The sequence below is a fragment of the Sander lucioperca genome, chromosome 16 (genome assembly GCF_008315115.2).
Source record: "Sander lucioperca isolate FBNREF2018 chromosome 16, SLUC_FBN_1.2, whole genome shotgun sequence".
NCBI lineage: Eukaryota > Metazoa > Chordata > Actinopteri > Perciformes > Percidae > Sander > Sander lucioperca.
The window spans coordinates 19,326,713-19,338,947 of record NC_050188.1 but is presented as its reverse complement, the minus strand read 5'-3'; the positions used below and the strand labels follow the sequence as shown (position 1 = coordinate 19,338,947).

The following is a 12,235-nucleotide window of genomic DNA, read 5'->3' as shown; positions in this document are numbered from 1 at the left end:
ACTCAAGTGGGGGACCAGAGATGTGAGCGATGAGGTACTGGGGAAAGAGAGCAGATTTGTTCCTCTAAACTCCTCATTGCTTTTCCTCCTGAGGAATTTAACTTCCAGTACCTCCATGTTTACATTTGAGTGTTTCTGAACAGAAACACTCAAATGTATTTACAGTGGTGCTCATAAGTTTATGAACCCATGCTAAAGTTGACTAAAAAGAGGAATACATCTTAATGCCTTAATTAAAAAAATGAGGAAAAATCCAACCTTTAAGGACACCAATTTTCTTTGTGAATAAATAATGTTCTTCCTTAAAATACAGGGGGCATAAGTAAGTACACCCCTATGTTAAATTCCCATAGAGGCAGGCAGATTTGTATTTTTAAAGGCCAGTTATTTCATGGATCCAGGATACTATGCATCCTGATAAAGTGCCCTTGGCGTTTGGAATTAAAATTGCCCCACATCATCACATACCCTTCACCATACCTAGAGATTGGCATGGGGTACTTTCCATAAAATCATCTCTCTATCATCTCTTTATCAGGATGCATAGTATCCAGGATAATATGCATCCTGATAAAGTTCCCTTGGCCTTTGGAATTAAAATAGCCCATATCATCACATACCCTTCACCATACCTAGAGATTGGCATGGTTTTATTTCAGTTAGCCTAATAGCTGGTTTGATTTGCATTGAGAGATGATTTTATGGAAAGTACCCCATGCCAATCTCTAGGTATGGTGAAGGGTATGTGATAATGTGGGGCTATTTTAATTCCAAATGCCAAGGGCACTTTATCAGGATGCATAGTATCCTGGATCCATGAAATAACTGACCTTTAAAAATAAAAATCTGCCTGCCTCTATGGGAATTTAACATAGGGGTGTTCTTACTTATATCCCCAGTATTTTAAGGAAGAACATTTATTTATTTACGATACATTATTCATTCACAAAGAAAACTGGTGTCCTTAAAGATTGGATTTTTCCTCATTTTTTAATTAAGGCATTAAGATCAATTTCCAAAAGATGATTTTTTTTATTCCTGTTTTTAGTCAACTTTAGCATGGGTTCATAAACTTATGAGCACCACTGTATGTATCAGTTCAAAGACACATATGAACTACCTTGGCAGTTGCTGATGTCACTTTCGGTGGTCAGATGATACACCAAGGCCAGCGGGAGTTTGGGTACCACCTTAATAATGCATTCTTAGGAGGCCCTCTGACAGGTGATCTATCTACAGGGCACTGTGCTCCATAACTCCAGTATTGTGTCATAACCACAAGCCTCTGTGTGTGTGTCACAGTCATAGATTTAGAAAGCTCTGTCCACTGAGGTGCTGTCGCTGTGTCCCCCTGCACCTGTCTCTGCTGTCCCAAACGCCTGTAGCCATGGATTCCCCTCCCACAATAAACAGTGACATGAAAAGTGACATCTTCATTTCGGAGGAAAGAAACTTTTGTTACTTCAAATTCCTGACCATTTAAAAATTATGTTTTGGAAGGCACAGATAAGGAATCTGGGGCACTTTGATCCTTATAAACTCCTTGGATAATGTATAATACTTATACAGCATTTAGGTGCATATGCACAAGGGGCAGTTCTTATCAAAGTTATCAACTCTCCCAGAAATATCCTCATTCTTCCGGGAAAGCTTCATTAACAAGAACATCATTGTCTGGTCATCCTCTCCCCGTCACTGCGTGCATCCCGTCCTCGCCTCTCGCCAGCCCTTCTCTTTCTGAACGTCAACTCACCAGAAAGAGACTTTATTTCATCTTCGTTAGCTTTTACAAACCAGATGCGAACATCGGCAAGCGTTTATTTGGCTTTTATAGAGTTGGTCGTCTGCGATTCTTGACATCATACTGATGGTCTTCACTTCTGCGCTCTCCACCCCGCCTGCCAGAGCGGAGGATCGCTGGACCAGAGAAACGCACAAGGAGGGGAGAGCAGGCTGATGCTAGCGGCTGTGGCGAGTCTCACATTGTCAGTTCAAACTACAGGAGCAACTTAGACGAACTTGATGAAAGACTGTAGTTGGATATAGTTGGTTTGGAGGACACAGATTCACTGCATGAAAATTTCGCTCGCTTGCTCTAGGTAGCCTTGTTTAGTGATTTATGACTGCACGTTTAAAAGGGTATTTATGGTAATATGCTTTATTGATTGAGGTCAGTTTGGTCTATTTCTGCAAAGTGATGACAGGTTTTTCAATGTATTCTTGGACTTAGTGCATGTGTAATTACTTATCTGAACCCCGCTGATCTGACTCTTAACAATGATCGCTGAATGTCACATTTCAGTGCGACACACTTGTCCAAATATTGTGCATCTGTTCTTTTGCGACCGCGATTTGATTTACAGATAACTTTGAAATCTTGAGTTATAAAACCTAGACTGAAAATTAGCATGGGTGATATTTAGCCTACTCATGGGTTTTGGCCGGTTGTCTAGTTTAGTCCACTTTATGACAAGACGGACTATGACTTGGTCAAAACTTTGCTCTGCGCTAGTTTAATTGTGCCAGATTGATGTTAGGAAGTCCGTCAAACAACGGCGGCATCAGAATGCTGGTGCCCCCAGATCCGAACGACGACAGGCGGGTAGAGTTTGTGGCTCTCACCGCTGTCCACACGGAGAGAAGCGAACCGTCCAGCCCGGAGCGCGGACACCCGTCTCACCGCACTGGTCTGCTGGGTACCCCGCTGCCCGGGCCGCCCGGACCCCGGGCCAACTCGTCCTCTTCAAACAAACGCTGCAGAAAGTTGCAAAACTGCATGTACAACGTGCTGGAAAGACCAAGAGGATGGGCATTCATCTACCATGCATTCATGTAAGTGTACCACTATCGTTATCTTTTTTTTTTTATTGGTAAGTGACCAAATGAAGCACATTTAAATCAATTTAAACTTTTTAAAGTCTCTTAAGTGAGCGAAGCCACATGCTGCGAGATAGTCAACATTATCAGTAGCCTATATGCCAGCATTCATTTGATGAATTTTCCAATTAACCAAGCAGAGTTGCTTCTGCTGCAATTAGCACGGTCATATTCCATATATCATCACACCACGGGGTCTTTTGTTCAATTTCCCCTTGCTTCTGATTAAATAATCAGGAGGACGCTGGGTATTAAATAGAATGTGTCCACATCTACAGGGGTAATTTTTCATGGCTGCTGATAGTCATACTTATAAATGCACTTTGCAGTATGTTTCTTTTTTCTGCAAGTTGGCATGCTTAACTAATAAGTTTAAATGATGGAGAGGTGTGAATGATGTACTGGAAAGGTTTGTATGGTGGCTGAGACAGTTCAACACAAATACAAAAGCTACAAAACAAATACAAAAGCCACAACGTGAATGCAAGAGCTACAACACCAATGCAAAATCCACAACGGAAGAAATGTCAGCTGAGAAAAGAAAGACCGTTATCAAATCTGTGCCTTTGTAAACCGTGCCCACAGAGTTGTAAACTGTGCGCATGGATTCACAATCCGTGCAGCAGCGAATAAAGACCATTCTGCTAACCTAGCTCCCCAGGGATTTAAGCTTTTATTTTTCTAATTCTGACAATATAACGTGTGACAACTCATCGGTTAAGGTCCTAATGGGTAGTTGTATTTGGTTTTGTTAGAAAATAGAGAATTCATGGTTTAGGTTTTTTGGAAGATTAACATAAGCTAATATAGTCTAACGCCAGCTGGCACATCAGAATACATTCATTGTGCGCACAGTTTACAAATCTGTGGGCACACTTTATAAACTGTGCGCAATTTGGAAATAATTTTAATTTCTCAGCTGACACCGGGCTCCATAGACACTCACTTCCGTTGTGGCATTTGTGTTGTAGCTCTTGCTTTTGTGTTGTGGCTTTAGTATTTGTGTTGTAGCGTTTGTGTTGAAGCTTTTGTATTTGTGTTGAACCGTCTCAGCCACCATATAAACCTTTCCAGTACATAATTCACACCTCTCCATCATTTAAACCCATTAGTCAAGCATGCCAATATACAGAAAAAAAGAAACATACTGCAAAGTGATTCATTTAAAAGTATGACTATCAGCAGGCATACATGTTTTTGCATTTGATTTTGATTTAAAAATAAATAAATGCAATTGTAATGATAGTGAGGGGGGTTTAAGTGTGGTTAAAAACTTGACTGGACTTGTTTGTCGCAGCATTTTTCTGACAGGTGAATTAAATAATACATTAGTAAAATAAAATATAAACTTGAACCCATTATGAACCCATTACGTGACAGCTTTTCAACCAGATGAAGAATAATCTCACCAATTAAACACATGCACTAAACATAGAGCTCAAACTAAAGCAACTCCCAATAACTGTAGAAAGCATTCAGTCAGGGCTTTAAAGTACCCGTGTTCCATCTGCTCTATAATGTATACAACATGTAAACACTGGAAAAGTAAGAGCCCACTGGTAGCAATGGCTGTTTCTAAGAGCTCCAGACTGATATGTGAAACACACAGCACTCATTTGTCTAAACCAAACTGTAGTGAATTGTCATTTAAATAAATGTGCACCCATTTCAGATTCAAATTTAACCTTTTTAATAACTTAGAGAATAATCGTAACGCTTGGTGTAAATGGTAGGCCTAAGTGTCTCATTAAAAGTGAAAGTTCACCCAGTGAATATTTACCGTGTCAGTTTATGCCAATGTATATCACTGTCTTTTTACATGAAGACCAGGACAGTTGTGCCCCAGCAGCTGTCCTCCAGCTGTGTCTGGCACATAATGGACAGAGCATTATGTGTGGGAGCTCCTTGGACTGGGCCGTGCTTTCCGTGCCGTTGTTTAGACAAGTGCAGCAGTCTGCCTGCCAATGCCATCATGTGTTTATAACAGGGAAATCCCACTGCAGAGCTTCTCGTATGTGTTCTTATCATATACTGTTGGCACATTATTATTATTTTAATGTGAGTGCAGAGCAGCAAACGCTAGTCTCACTTTGTCCTTCAGCTCTTTCACTTCTCTTTATTTGTTTCTTCCCTTTCCGTTCCCATGGGACTGCAAACATGTCTTTGCAGCACAAACAGAACTAACATGTCGTGTACTGCCTCCACCCTGCGTGTTCCTCATTAAGAGCGATGGCCTTTGCAGGGTAGTTGCGGGTGACATTCTCCCTGACATTACTTGACGGCAGCTCTGCCATTGTTGTTATTTCTCTGTCAGAGAGGCAGGGCAGGCGCTCCGAGGTGCCCAGATCGGATGCCATGGCCTCAAAGACGGAGCTGGACTGACTTTGGAAGTGAGCCGCCTCAGTGATGGCCTGTTTTATGCCACCGTCTTATTGAAAAATGTACCTACGACTAAAATCTTACTAGGCTTTTTTTTTTTTAATCCTTGCACTTTGACATGATATATGTTGAGTGCACATATGTCTAGCTGAGTGCATAATTCCCATGATACTGTATCAACCTGAGCTGTGCATCTGTTTTGATTAATTACATGTGAGGCGCTCACCATGCTGAGAGCTGTGCCATGTGTCAGGAAAATTATTTGTACGATGAAGCTCAATTAAGGCAGCGTTGATCTCTTGTAATTAAATTGAGCCCTACACTGCTGTGTAGGTTGCTGTGCTAACTTCCCTTGATCCTTTAATTAGTCCTTCATTGTAATGGGGAACGCTGGAACAGATGCACAGCTTCTAGAGAGCCTCTCCTCACAGGTGTGTGTTGGAGCGTGTATGGGAAAGGGGTGAAATAGCTCTCCGCTGTAATGTCTCTCCATGGGCACCCACTTAAGTTCCCCCACACTCCTCACCCCTTCTTGCTGCTGTCACAGCTGCACATAAGATGCATCCTAATAGAGAAATATTTCCCCCTAGATAAAGGTCTTGGGTAACTTTAACATCCTGCCCTCTGAATGGTTTAGATTATTGTAAACTGTTTTACATCTGTATGTCGGCTGTCTCCTGTGGACTAGACACTTCTTCAAACATTCACTCCTGCAAGTGTAACAGCTGTATGCTAATTCAGAGCTGGCACTGAGTCTCTCCTCTCCTCTCCTCTCCTCTCCTCTCCTCTCCTCTCCTCTATTAGTTAGGTGAAAGGACTCAACTAAAAGCCATGTTTTCTACACTACCAAGAAAAGGGAGGGAGGGATGGGTAAGGATGCAGAAACCTTTTAAAAGAGACAATAGTGTTCCCGTAAACTTCTGTGGATCTGTGAAAAACAACTCGGTTGCTTAGGCGACACTATGTTTTTGCGTTCGCCAAGCTCTGGTTAAAATAGAGTGTGGACCATTTAAAATGTTAAGTGACACTTTTATTGTCATGGTCCCTTCACTCACTCACAGTAAAAGCTCAAGACCTTTGAATCCCATCTCTTTTATTTAACCTGCAGTAAAACCTTTGTCTGAACTGGTTAAGTTTGTTAAAGTTTGTACAAACACCAGCGTCCCAGCAAGAAAGTTTGTATAGTTCAGACACATACCTCATTGTATTGTACTTGATGTTATTAATGTTATCTATGTGTATATTTGAGAAGCTGTTGGTAAGGACTGCAATTAATGATTATTTTCTTGATTCAGTGTTTAGTGTATACAAAATGTGAAAATAGTGATGATCACAATCACACTTTCCCAGAGGACACTGTGACACATTTTAAATATCTTCCTTCAGTTTAAAACCCAAAGATATGGAGTCGACAATATATAAAACAGAGAAAAGAACCAGAGAATGGCTGGCATTTAGATACATTTTCTGCCCACGCACTAATCGATTAATCAACTAAGGATTCAGCTTTACTGTAGGTCCTGTCATCTGTGCATCTGTGTGTAAACCTATGAGCGAAAACATTCAAAGAGATCGGTTTCAGTGTTTCCCCTCACCTTTGACCTCCCACCGATTTCCACCATACAGTAGGTAGTGCCACATATACTGTAGACCATTCGTGAGGCCACCTGTTTTTGCCCATAATTCATCCCAGCAGGAGGTCCTTAGGGGGGGTGTGGAACTCCAACCCCCACATCAGGTCACACTACGCTGAGCCAACTAATACTGGCACTGTGGAAACCCAACCAGCCATGTCATGTCTTGATCTTTGCTTTAGCTGCCATACTTCATCTTGGTCTCTGGCTCAGTACAGCGTTCCCCTGGACCCCAGCCTGAATGTACAGTAATAGTGCAGATGGATCGAGGGGACAAGCAGTGAAGACCGAGCACTGACCAGCCAGAGTGATTGATTGGTTATAAGGAGGGTGAAAATATACTGGTTATGCATTATTGAAGTCTTACAATGGAGGAGCAGAGATGTGGAGCAAAATTATAACATGAAGTTATTAAGAACTTGTGCTCAGTATCATCTGTATTAGTGGAGCGGAGAGAAATGTCTTTACAAGTAGTTGTTTTATGAGGAGCTCTGTGCTGATCCTCCTGACAGGCTAATTGAGAAGTTAGCAACATCTTCTTTCTAGAATATCCTGTAGCTGTCTGTTCATTGGCTCTGCTCAAATTAAAGTGGAAATCCATGAATTTAACACATCAACATCAGATCAATAGTCACGGTTAGTCCTACTCAAACTGTTTTATAATATCTTCTGTGGCTCTGGATATTCATTTGTCCGTTACAAATCACTGTTAGAAAATAAATATTATGATGTGATAACACTATGGTTAATGTTTGGGCACAAACAACAACTTGGTTTAGGGAATGATCATGGTGTGGGTAATAAGTGCTTTATTAAGGTTGAGGACCTTCATTGCCATGGTTACAGTAATAACCACATGGTTACCGTTTGGTAACGATTGTGGTCATAGTTAAAAGAAACCAGTGTTGACTGTCGGTTGGAAACGTGAAATGAACAACGATCTCTCCCTGTGAAAGTCAGATGTTTTGTTGGTTCATCCATCCACTCCAACCTTCACCATATGCAGACTTTGTTGCTCTAATAAGACCACCTGACTTCTACCTTTGCTCTCGTCACAATTACTGCAGGTGCTTTGGATGGCTATGTCGCTTGGACGTAAACATGATGTGGCATGACAAAATGGCTGATTTTGTTGTTTTTCTAAGGATAAAAGTCTCCAGAAAGCATGTGTTACAAACTTAAGGTGTGGCGTTTACTAGGAGGGAAAGATATGTCTAAAAGACCTGATCGAGTTGTATTATAGAAAGTGTAGGATCAAGTGTCCATGGAGTTTTACACATACAAGGGACTAAAAGTTAGGATACCTGGGCCTCCACTGCTTTGATTTTGGCCATTCAATTTGTCTCTTGAGTCACCCAACTTAATGCAACTTCCTTACTAAATCACTTGAGTACCACTTTAAGATATCTTTCTTGCAAGCTGCACTTTTGGATGTAAACAAAACACACATCACTCTGCAGTAATTTAATGCATGTGAGAGCACTTTAGTGCTTGCAAATCTGTTGCTGCTTTTAATATTAAAAAAATTATGCCTTTAAAGAAATGATCGTTAGTTGGACACGACTTCTTCCTCTCTCCCTCCCTCCCTTTGATCTTGAACAGTAGCTTCACAAATTTCCAAAGTAAACTTCTCATGTCAGATAAATCTTTGCTAGATAAAGCCTTCAGTCTCCATGACGTGTGGGAATCCCTTCACTTTAACCTTTTATGGCACCAGTGACGGTTTCAGTTTATGAAAGCTTGAGCGTAAAGCCACATTATTTATAGATGTGCAGGGAGATACTGACAACAGGGCTCGCAGCCTAATGCTCTCCATAACCTCTCCACTGATAGTATGGTCAAAGAGGCTTTGAAATATCTACTGTATTTGGCTAGAGTTCATTCTTCACAAATCTTTTGTGCTAACAGTGCTGCACACAAAATGCAGCTTGCAAGCTTTTCATTAAAGGTGAATTGCCTTTCTGACATTATTAAACTCATTTAGCTCAGACAGCGTGTTGATTGAATGTGTTCCCTCTATCCTTGCAGTATTCCCGCTCTCTGAACCCGGTCTGAGCCAGCTAATCTAGTTTCTCACCTGGGTCATGGAAACAGTCTGGTATGCTTTTTCAGGTTTTCAACCATGCTACATAAAAACCACTAAAACCCACCTGCTTTGACGTCCTCCAAAAACCACTGACGCGTTTGGTGTTGGGCCTTTTTTTATTTTATTGATGGTCTAAGTAACGTCAAAAAAAGCTTTTTGTTTTGTTATTTGCTTTCTTAGTCAGCGCATGAATGTGTTTTTATTGATGACTAAGTAGGAGAGAAAGAAGGGTAGAGTGGGGAGGGAGGTGGCACCATAAAATGGTGAAAGGAGAAAGCCACTCGACACTTTGAGTCAGGTTTTTAACCTGCTCAGGACTGCAGATTGGATGCTTGTTGTTCATTTTCCGCAGCTGCTTTTTTTTTATCTGTTCACCTCAGCAGGTTGTGTAAATTCTGCTCCATTAAGAATCCTTTATGGTCCAATTGCCTTTGCTCTCTCTCTCTCTCTCTCTCTCTCTCTCTCTCTCTCTCTCTCTCTCTCTCTCTCTCTCTCTCTCTCTCTCTCCCTCTCTCTCCCTCTCTCTCTCTCCCTCTCCCTGTCCTCCATCATTCCCTCCTTCCCTTTCCTCCTGAGTGGGAATATAATCTCTCATTTGCTATACTGCCCTGTGTAATTGACTTCCCCTTCATCATTGCCACTCAATCTCTTCCCCTTGTTTCCTCTTGTCATATAATGTGCCCATGTAAATGTGGCTATATACTAGGGCTGTCAAACGATTAATTTTTTTAATCGCCAAATTTCTATAGTTAATCACGATTAATCACATGTTTTATCACATGAATAAAATTTTATTATTTTGCATTTCAGAACTGTTTTTAAGTACATATTAACAATGGAAAGCAATTCTTACCTGTGTATCTTAATTGGGAATCAAAGTAATGCAAAGAAAGTTACTTTTTGAACTTGACTTTAAGATTTGTATTTGTTTATTTTTTATTTACTGTAAACAAAAGAAACGTGTGAATCTCTCATTATTGCACAATTCCTCCAAGTACCTAACCTAACTGAGATGTAACACTAACACTTTGCTTATACAGTACAAACAAAATAGTCCAAAAACCGGATGCCACAGCAGGACATTTGTAACCTTTACATTTTCTAATAAGGAATGTAACAATTCTCCTGGACAGAAAAGAGGGTGGACAATGTCCCAAATGACAAAAACAGTCAAAAAAAACGATACAAACAACACAGTCCTAAAACCGTATGCTGATATACATAGTCAATATAGGGTGCAGTAACTCCTAAATAATTTTGATTACTCCGCTGACGTCCAGTGATCACCGGTTAATGAGACAGCGTTTGCACTCTGCAGCAGTTCCAGTTGGGTTGCTTTCTCCGTGGAGTACAGGCTATGTATGCGTGAAACTGCTGTCCCCCTCGACAACTTTTTAAAAGTAAACTTTCCGTTCAGAATCTTATTGGCATCCATTTCGGCGTCTCGCGCTCACCATCCACTCAAAACTTAACATAAGCCTACTACTCTTTGGCCGGCTTGCAAGCCCAAACAAGTGTGTGCAGCGTGCCTGTTGTTTTGTTTCCGGTCTAGCTAGATCCGGTGTGGTGTTGGAGTTTTTCTAACGTTACTAGTTGTTGCAACAGCATGTGAAAAAAACGACAAAGTTTGCTTGGCCAAAAAGAACGTTAATCTCGCGATAAAAAAATTGACGCCGTTAAAATGGGTTTGCATTAACGCCGTTAATAACGCGTTTAACTGACAGCACTACTATATACCTTTAAGGGCATTCTGCTACGTCCCTACGCACGTACGCATGTGGCTCTGTAACGTAAGATTCACACGGTTGTGGAGAGTTAAGTTTTACCTCTTGCCTGTATGTTACCTGCACATTTGCTTAACTCTACAAAGTATTCATTGAAGTCTAAGACCCGTGTGGACATTTGAATTCTTTACACCTTTCAGTCTTCATTGACTGGTCATGACTTTTCTTAAAAGGGCTCTGAGTATGCAAGATCATCTATGACTTATGAAAAAATATGGAGGATAAAAACATTAATAAAATAAGTAATAATGGTCACATGCACAAGTTAAAAGTTAGTTAATTGAACGATTAGTCCGTTGATTGAAGAAAATTTATTCGGCAACTATTTGGATAACTGGTTAAATGTTTCAGTCATTCTTTAAGCTAAAATGGCAACATTTTCTTGTTTCAGCTTCTCAAATGTGATGATATACTGTTTTTCTTTGTCATGTGAGAGTACATTAAATGTGTTTGGGGTTTGGCCTGATTGGGAAATTATAATTTCATAGACAAAATGAAAAATTTGAAATACAAAAGTTTGTTAGTTACAATCAGGATGCGATTTGCCAGGGGATGCGTGGGATTTCCCCCTTTCTGGTCTACATATCCCTGCTTCTGCTGAATTATTTTTATTCCAAATGGGGGGACAAAATGCATAGCCCCCCTACCCCATCCCCCCTCAAAGGGATCAATACTACTTCACCAATAGACCATATATTATATACCTAAAATATAAGTATTTTAAACAAAGTAAAGCACTGTAACGTGAGCTAGCGATAGAACGATAAATTCCGAGCAGCAGTTGCTGGTTGTATTTAGCCGCTATAGAGCTCCGGGATGCCGGCTACCAGTGGCAGTTCTTTAGCCGCCAATAGGTGACTGTGAGAGTTTAGCTAGAAAAAGTGAACATCATGTGGCGATGACAGTTAAGTTTATAGGCACCAAAACGACTAGTAAAGTTTAGGAAAAAGATGGTGGTTTGAAATAAAAAGTATTTTGTTTTCACCGCAAAGTGAACTCCATTCTCCGGCTTGAAAGTGCTGTTTTATGTTGACACCATGTTTTGAGGAACCAACGTCAGTCGAGCTGCTAATGAGATTAAATCCAGAGTGACTGGATTGGGCAGGAACTCAGAGAAGATGGTTTTGGCTGATTTGTGCTCCAGGAATTTTAAAGATACAGTTTTGGAGACAGAGGTCATTTTTGAGTCAAGACATGTCTTGATGTCTTGGGGCTGCTGTGCTTCCTGTGAGGACAACAGTTCATCAGGGACATAATACAAGTTATAAAAGACGTTTAAAGGGGAAGAACCAGTGTTATTTCTTTTTGACTGAAAATACACTACAAGCTTTATTGCTGTTCAGTTTTATTTTAAAAGTACACTTTTTTTAAAGTCACAAAGTAGAAGGAATACCTTAATAATGATAAAAATTTGTGTTTATTGTATTATTCCCTATATAAAAATATCTCCACCACTCTGACATGTGGGGAAATTT

The 12,235-nt window shown here is 40.5% G+C and overlaps 1 protein-coding gene across 3 annotated transcripts in view; it reads left to right on the top strand.

The window, feature by feature from the left end:
- Positions 1-1,485: 1,485 nt before the first annotated feature.
- The window catches only part of LOC116067068 (potassium voltage-gated channel subfamily KQT member 4), a 51,834-nt gene continuing 41,084 nt past the window's right edge, over positions 1,486-12,235 (top strand). Inside the window, exon 1 of one of the 3 annotated variants that reach the window (XM_031323371.2) lies at positions 1,486-2,832. In XM_031323371.2, the coding sequence (XP_031179231.1) occupies positions 2,531-2,832 (302 nt within the window). In that variant the 5' untranslated portion in view covers positions 1,486-2,530. The remainder of the gene's footprint in view (positions 2,833-12,235) is intronic. The other 2 variants (XM_031323372.2, XM_031323373.2) reach the window with 2 other exon arrangements.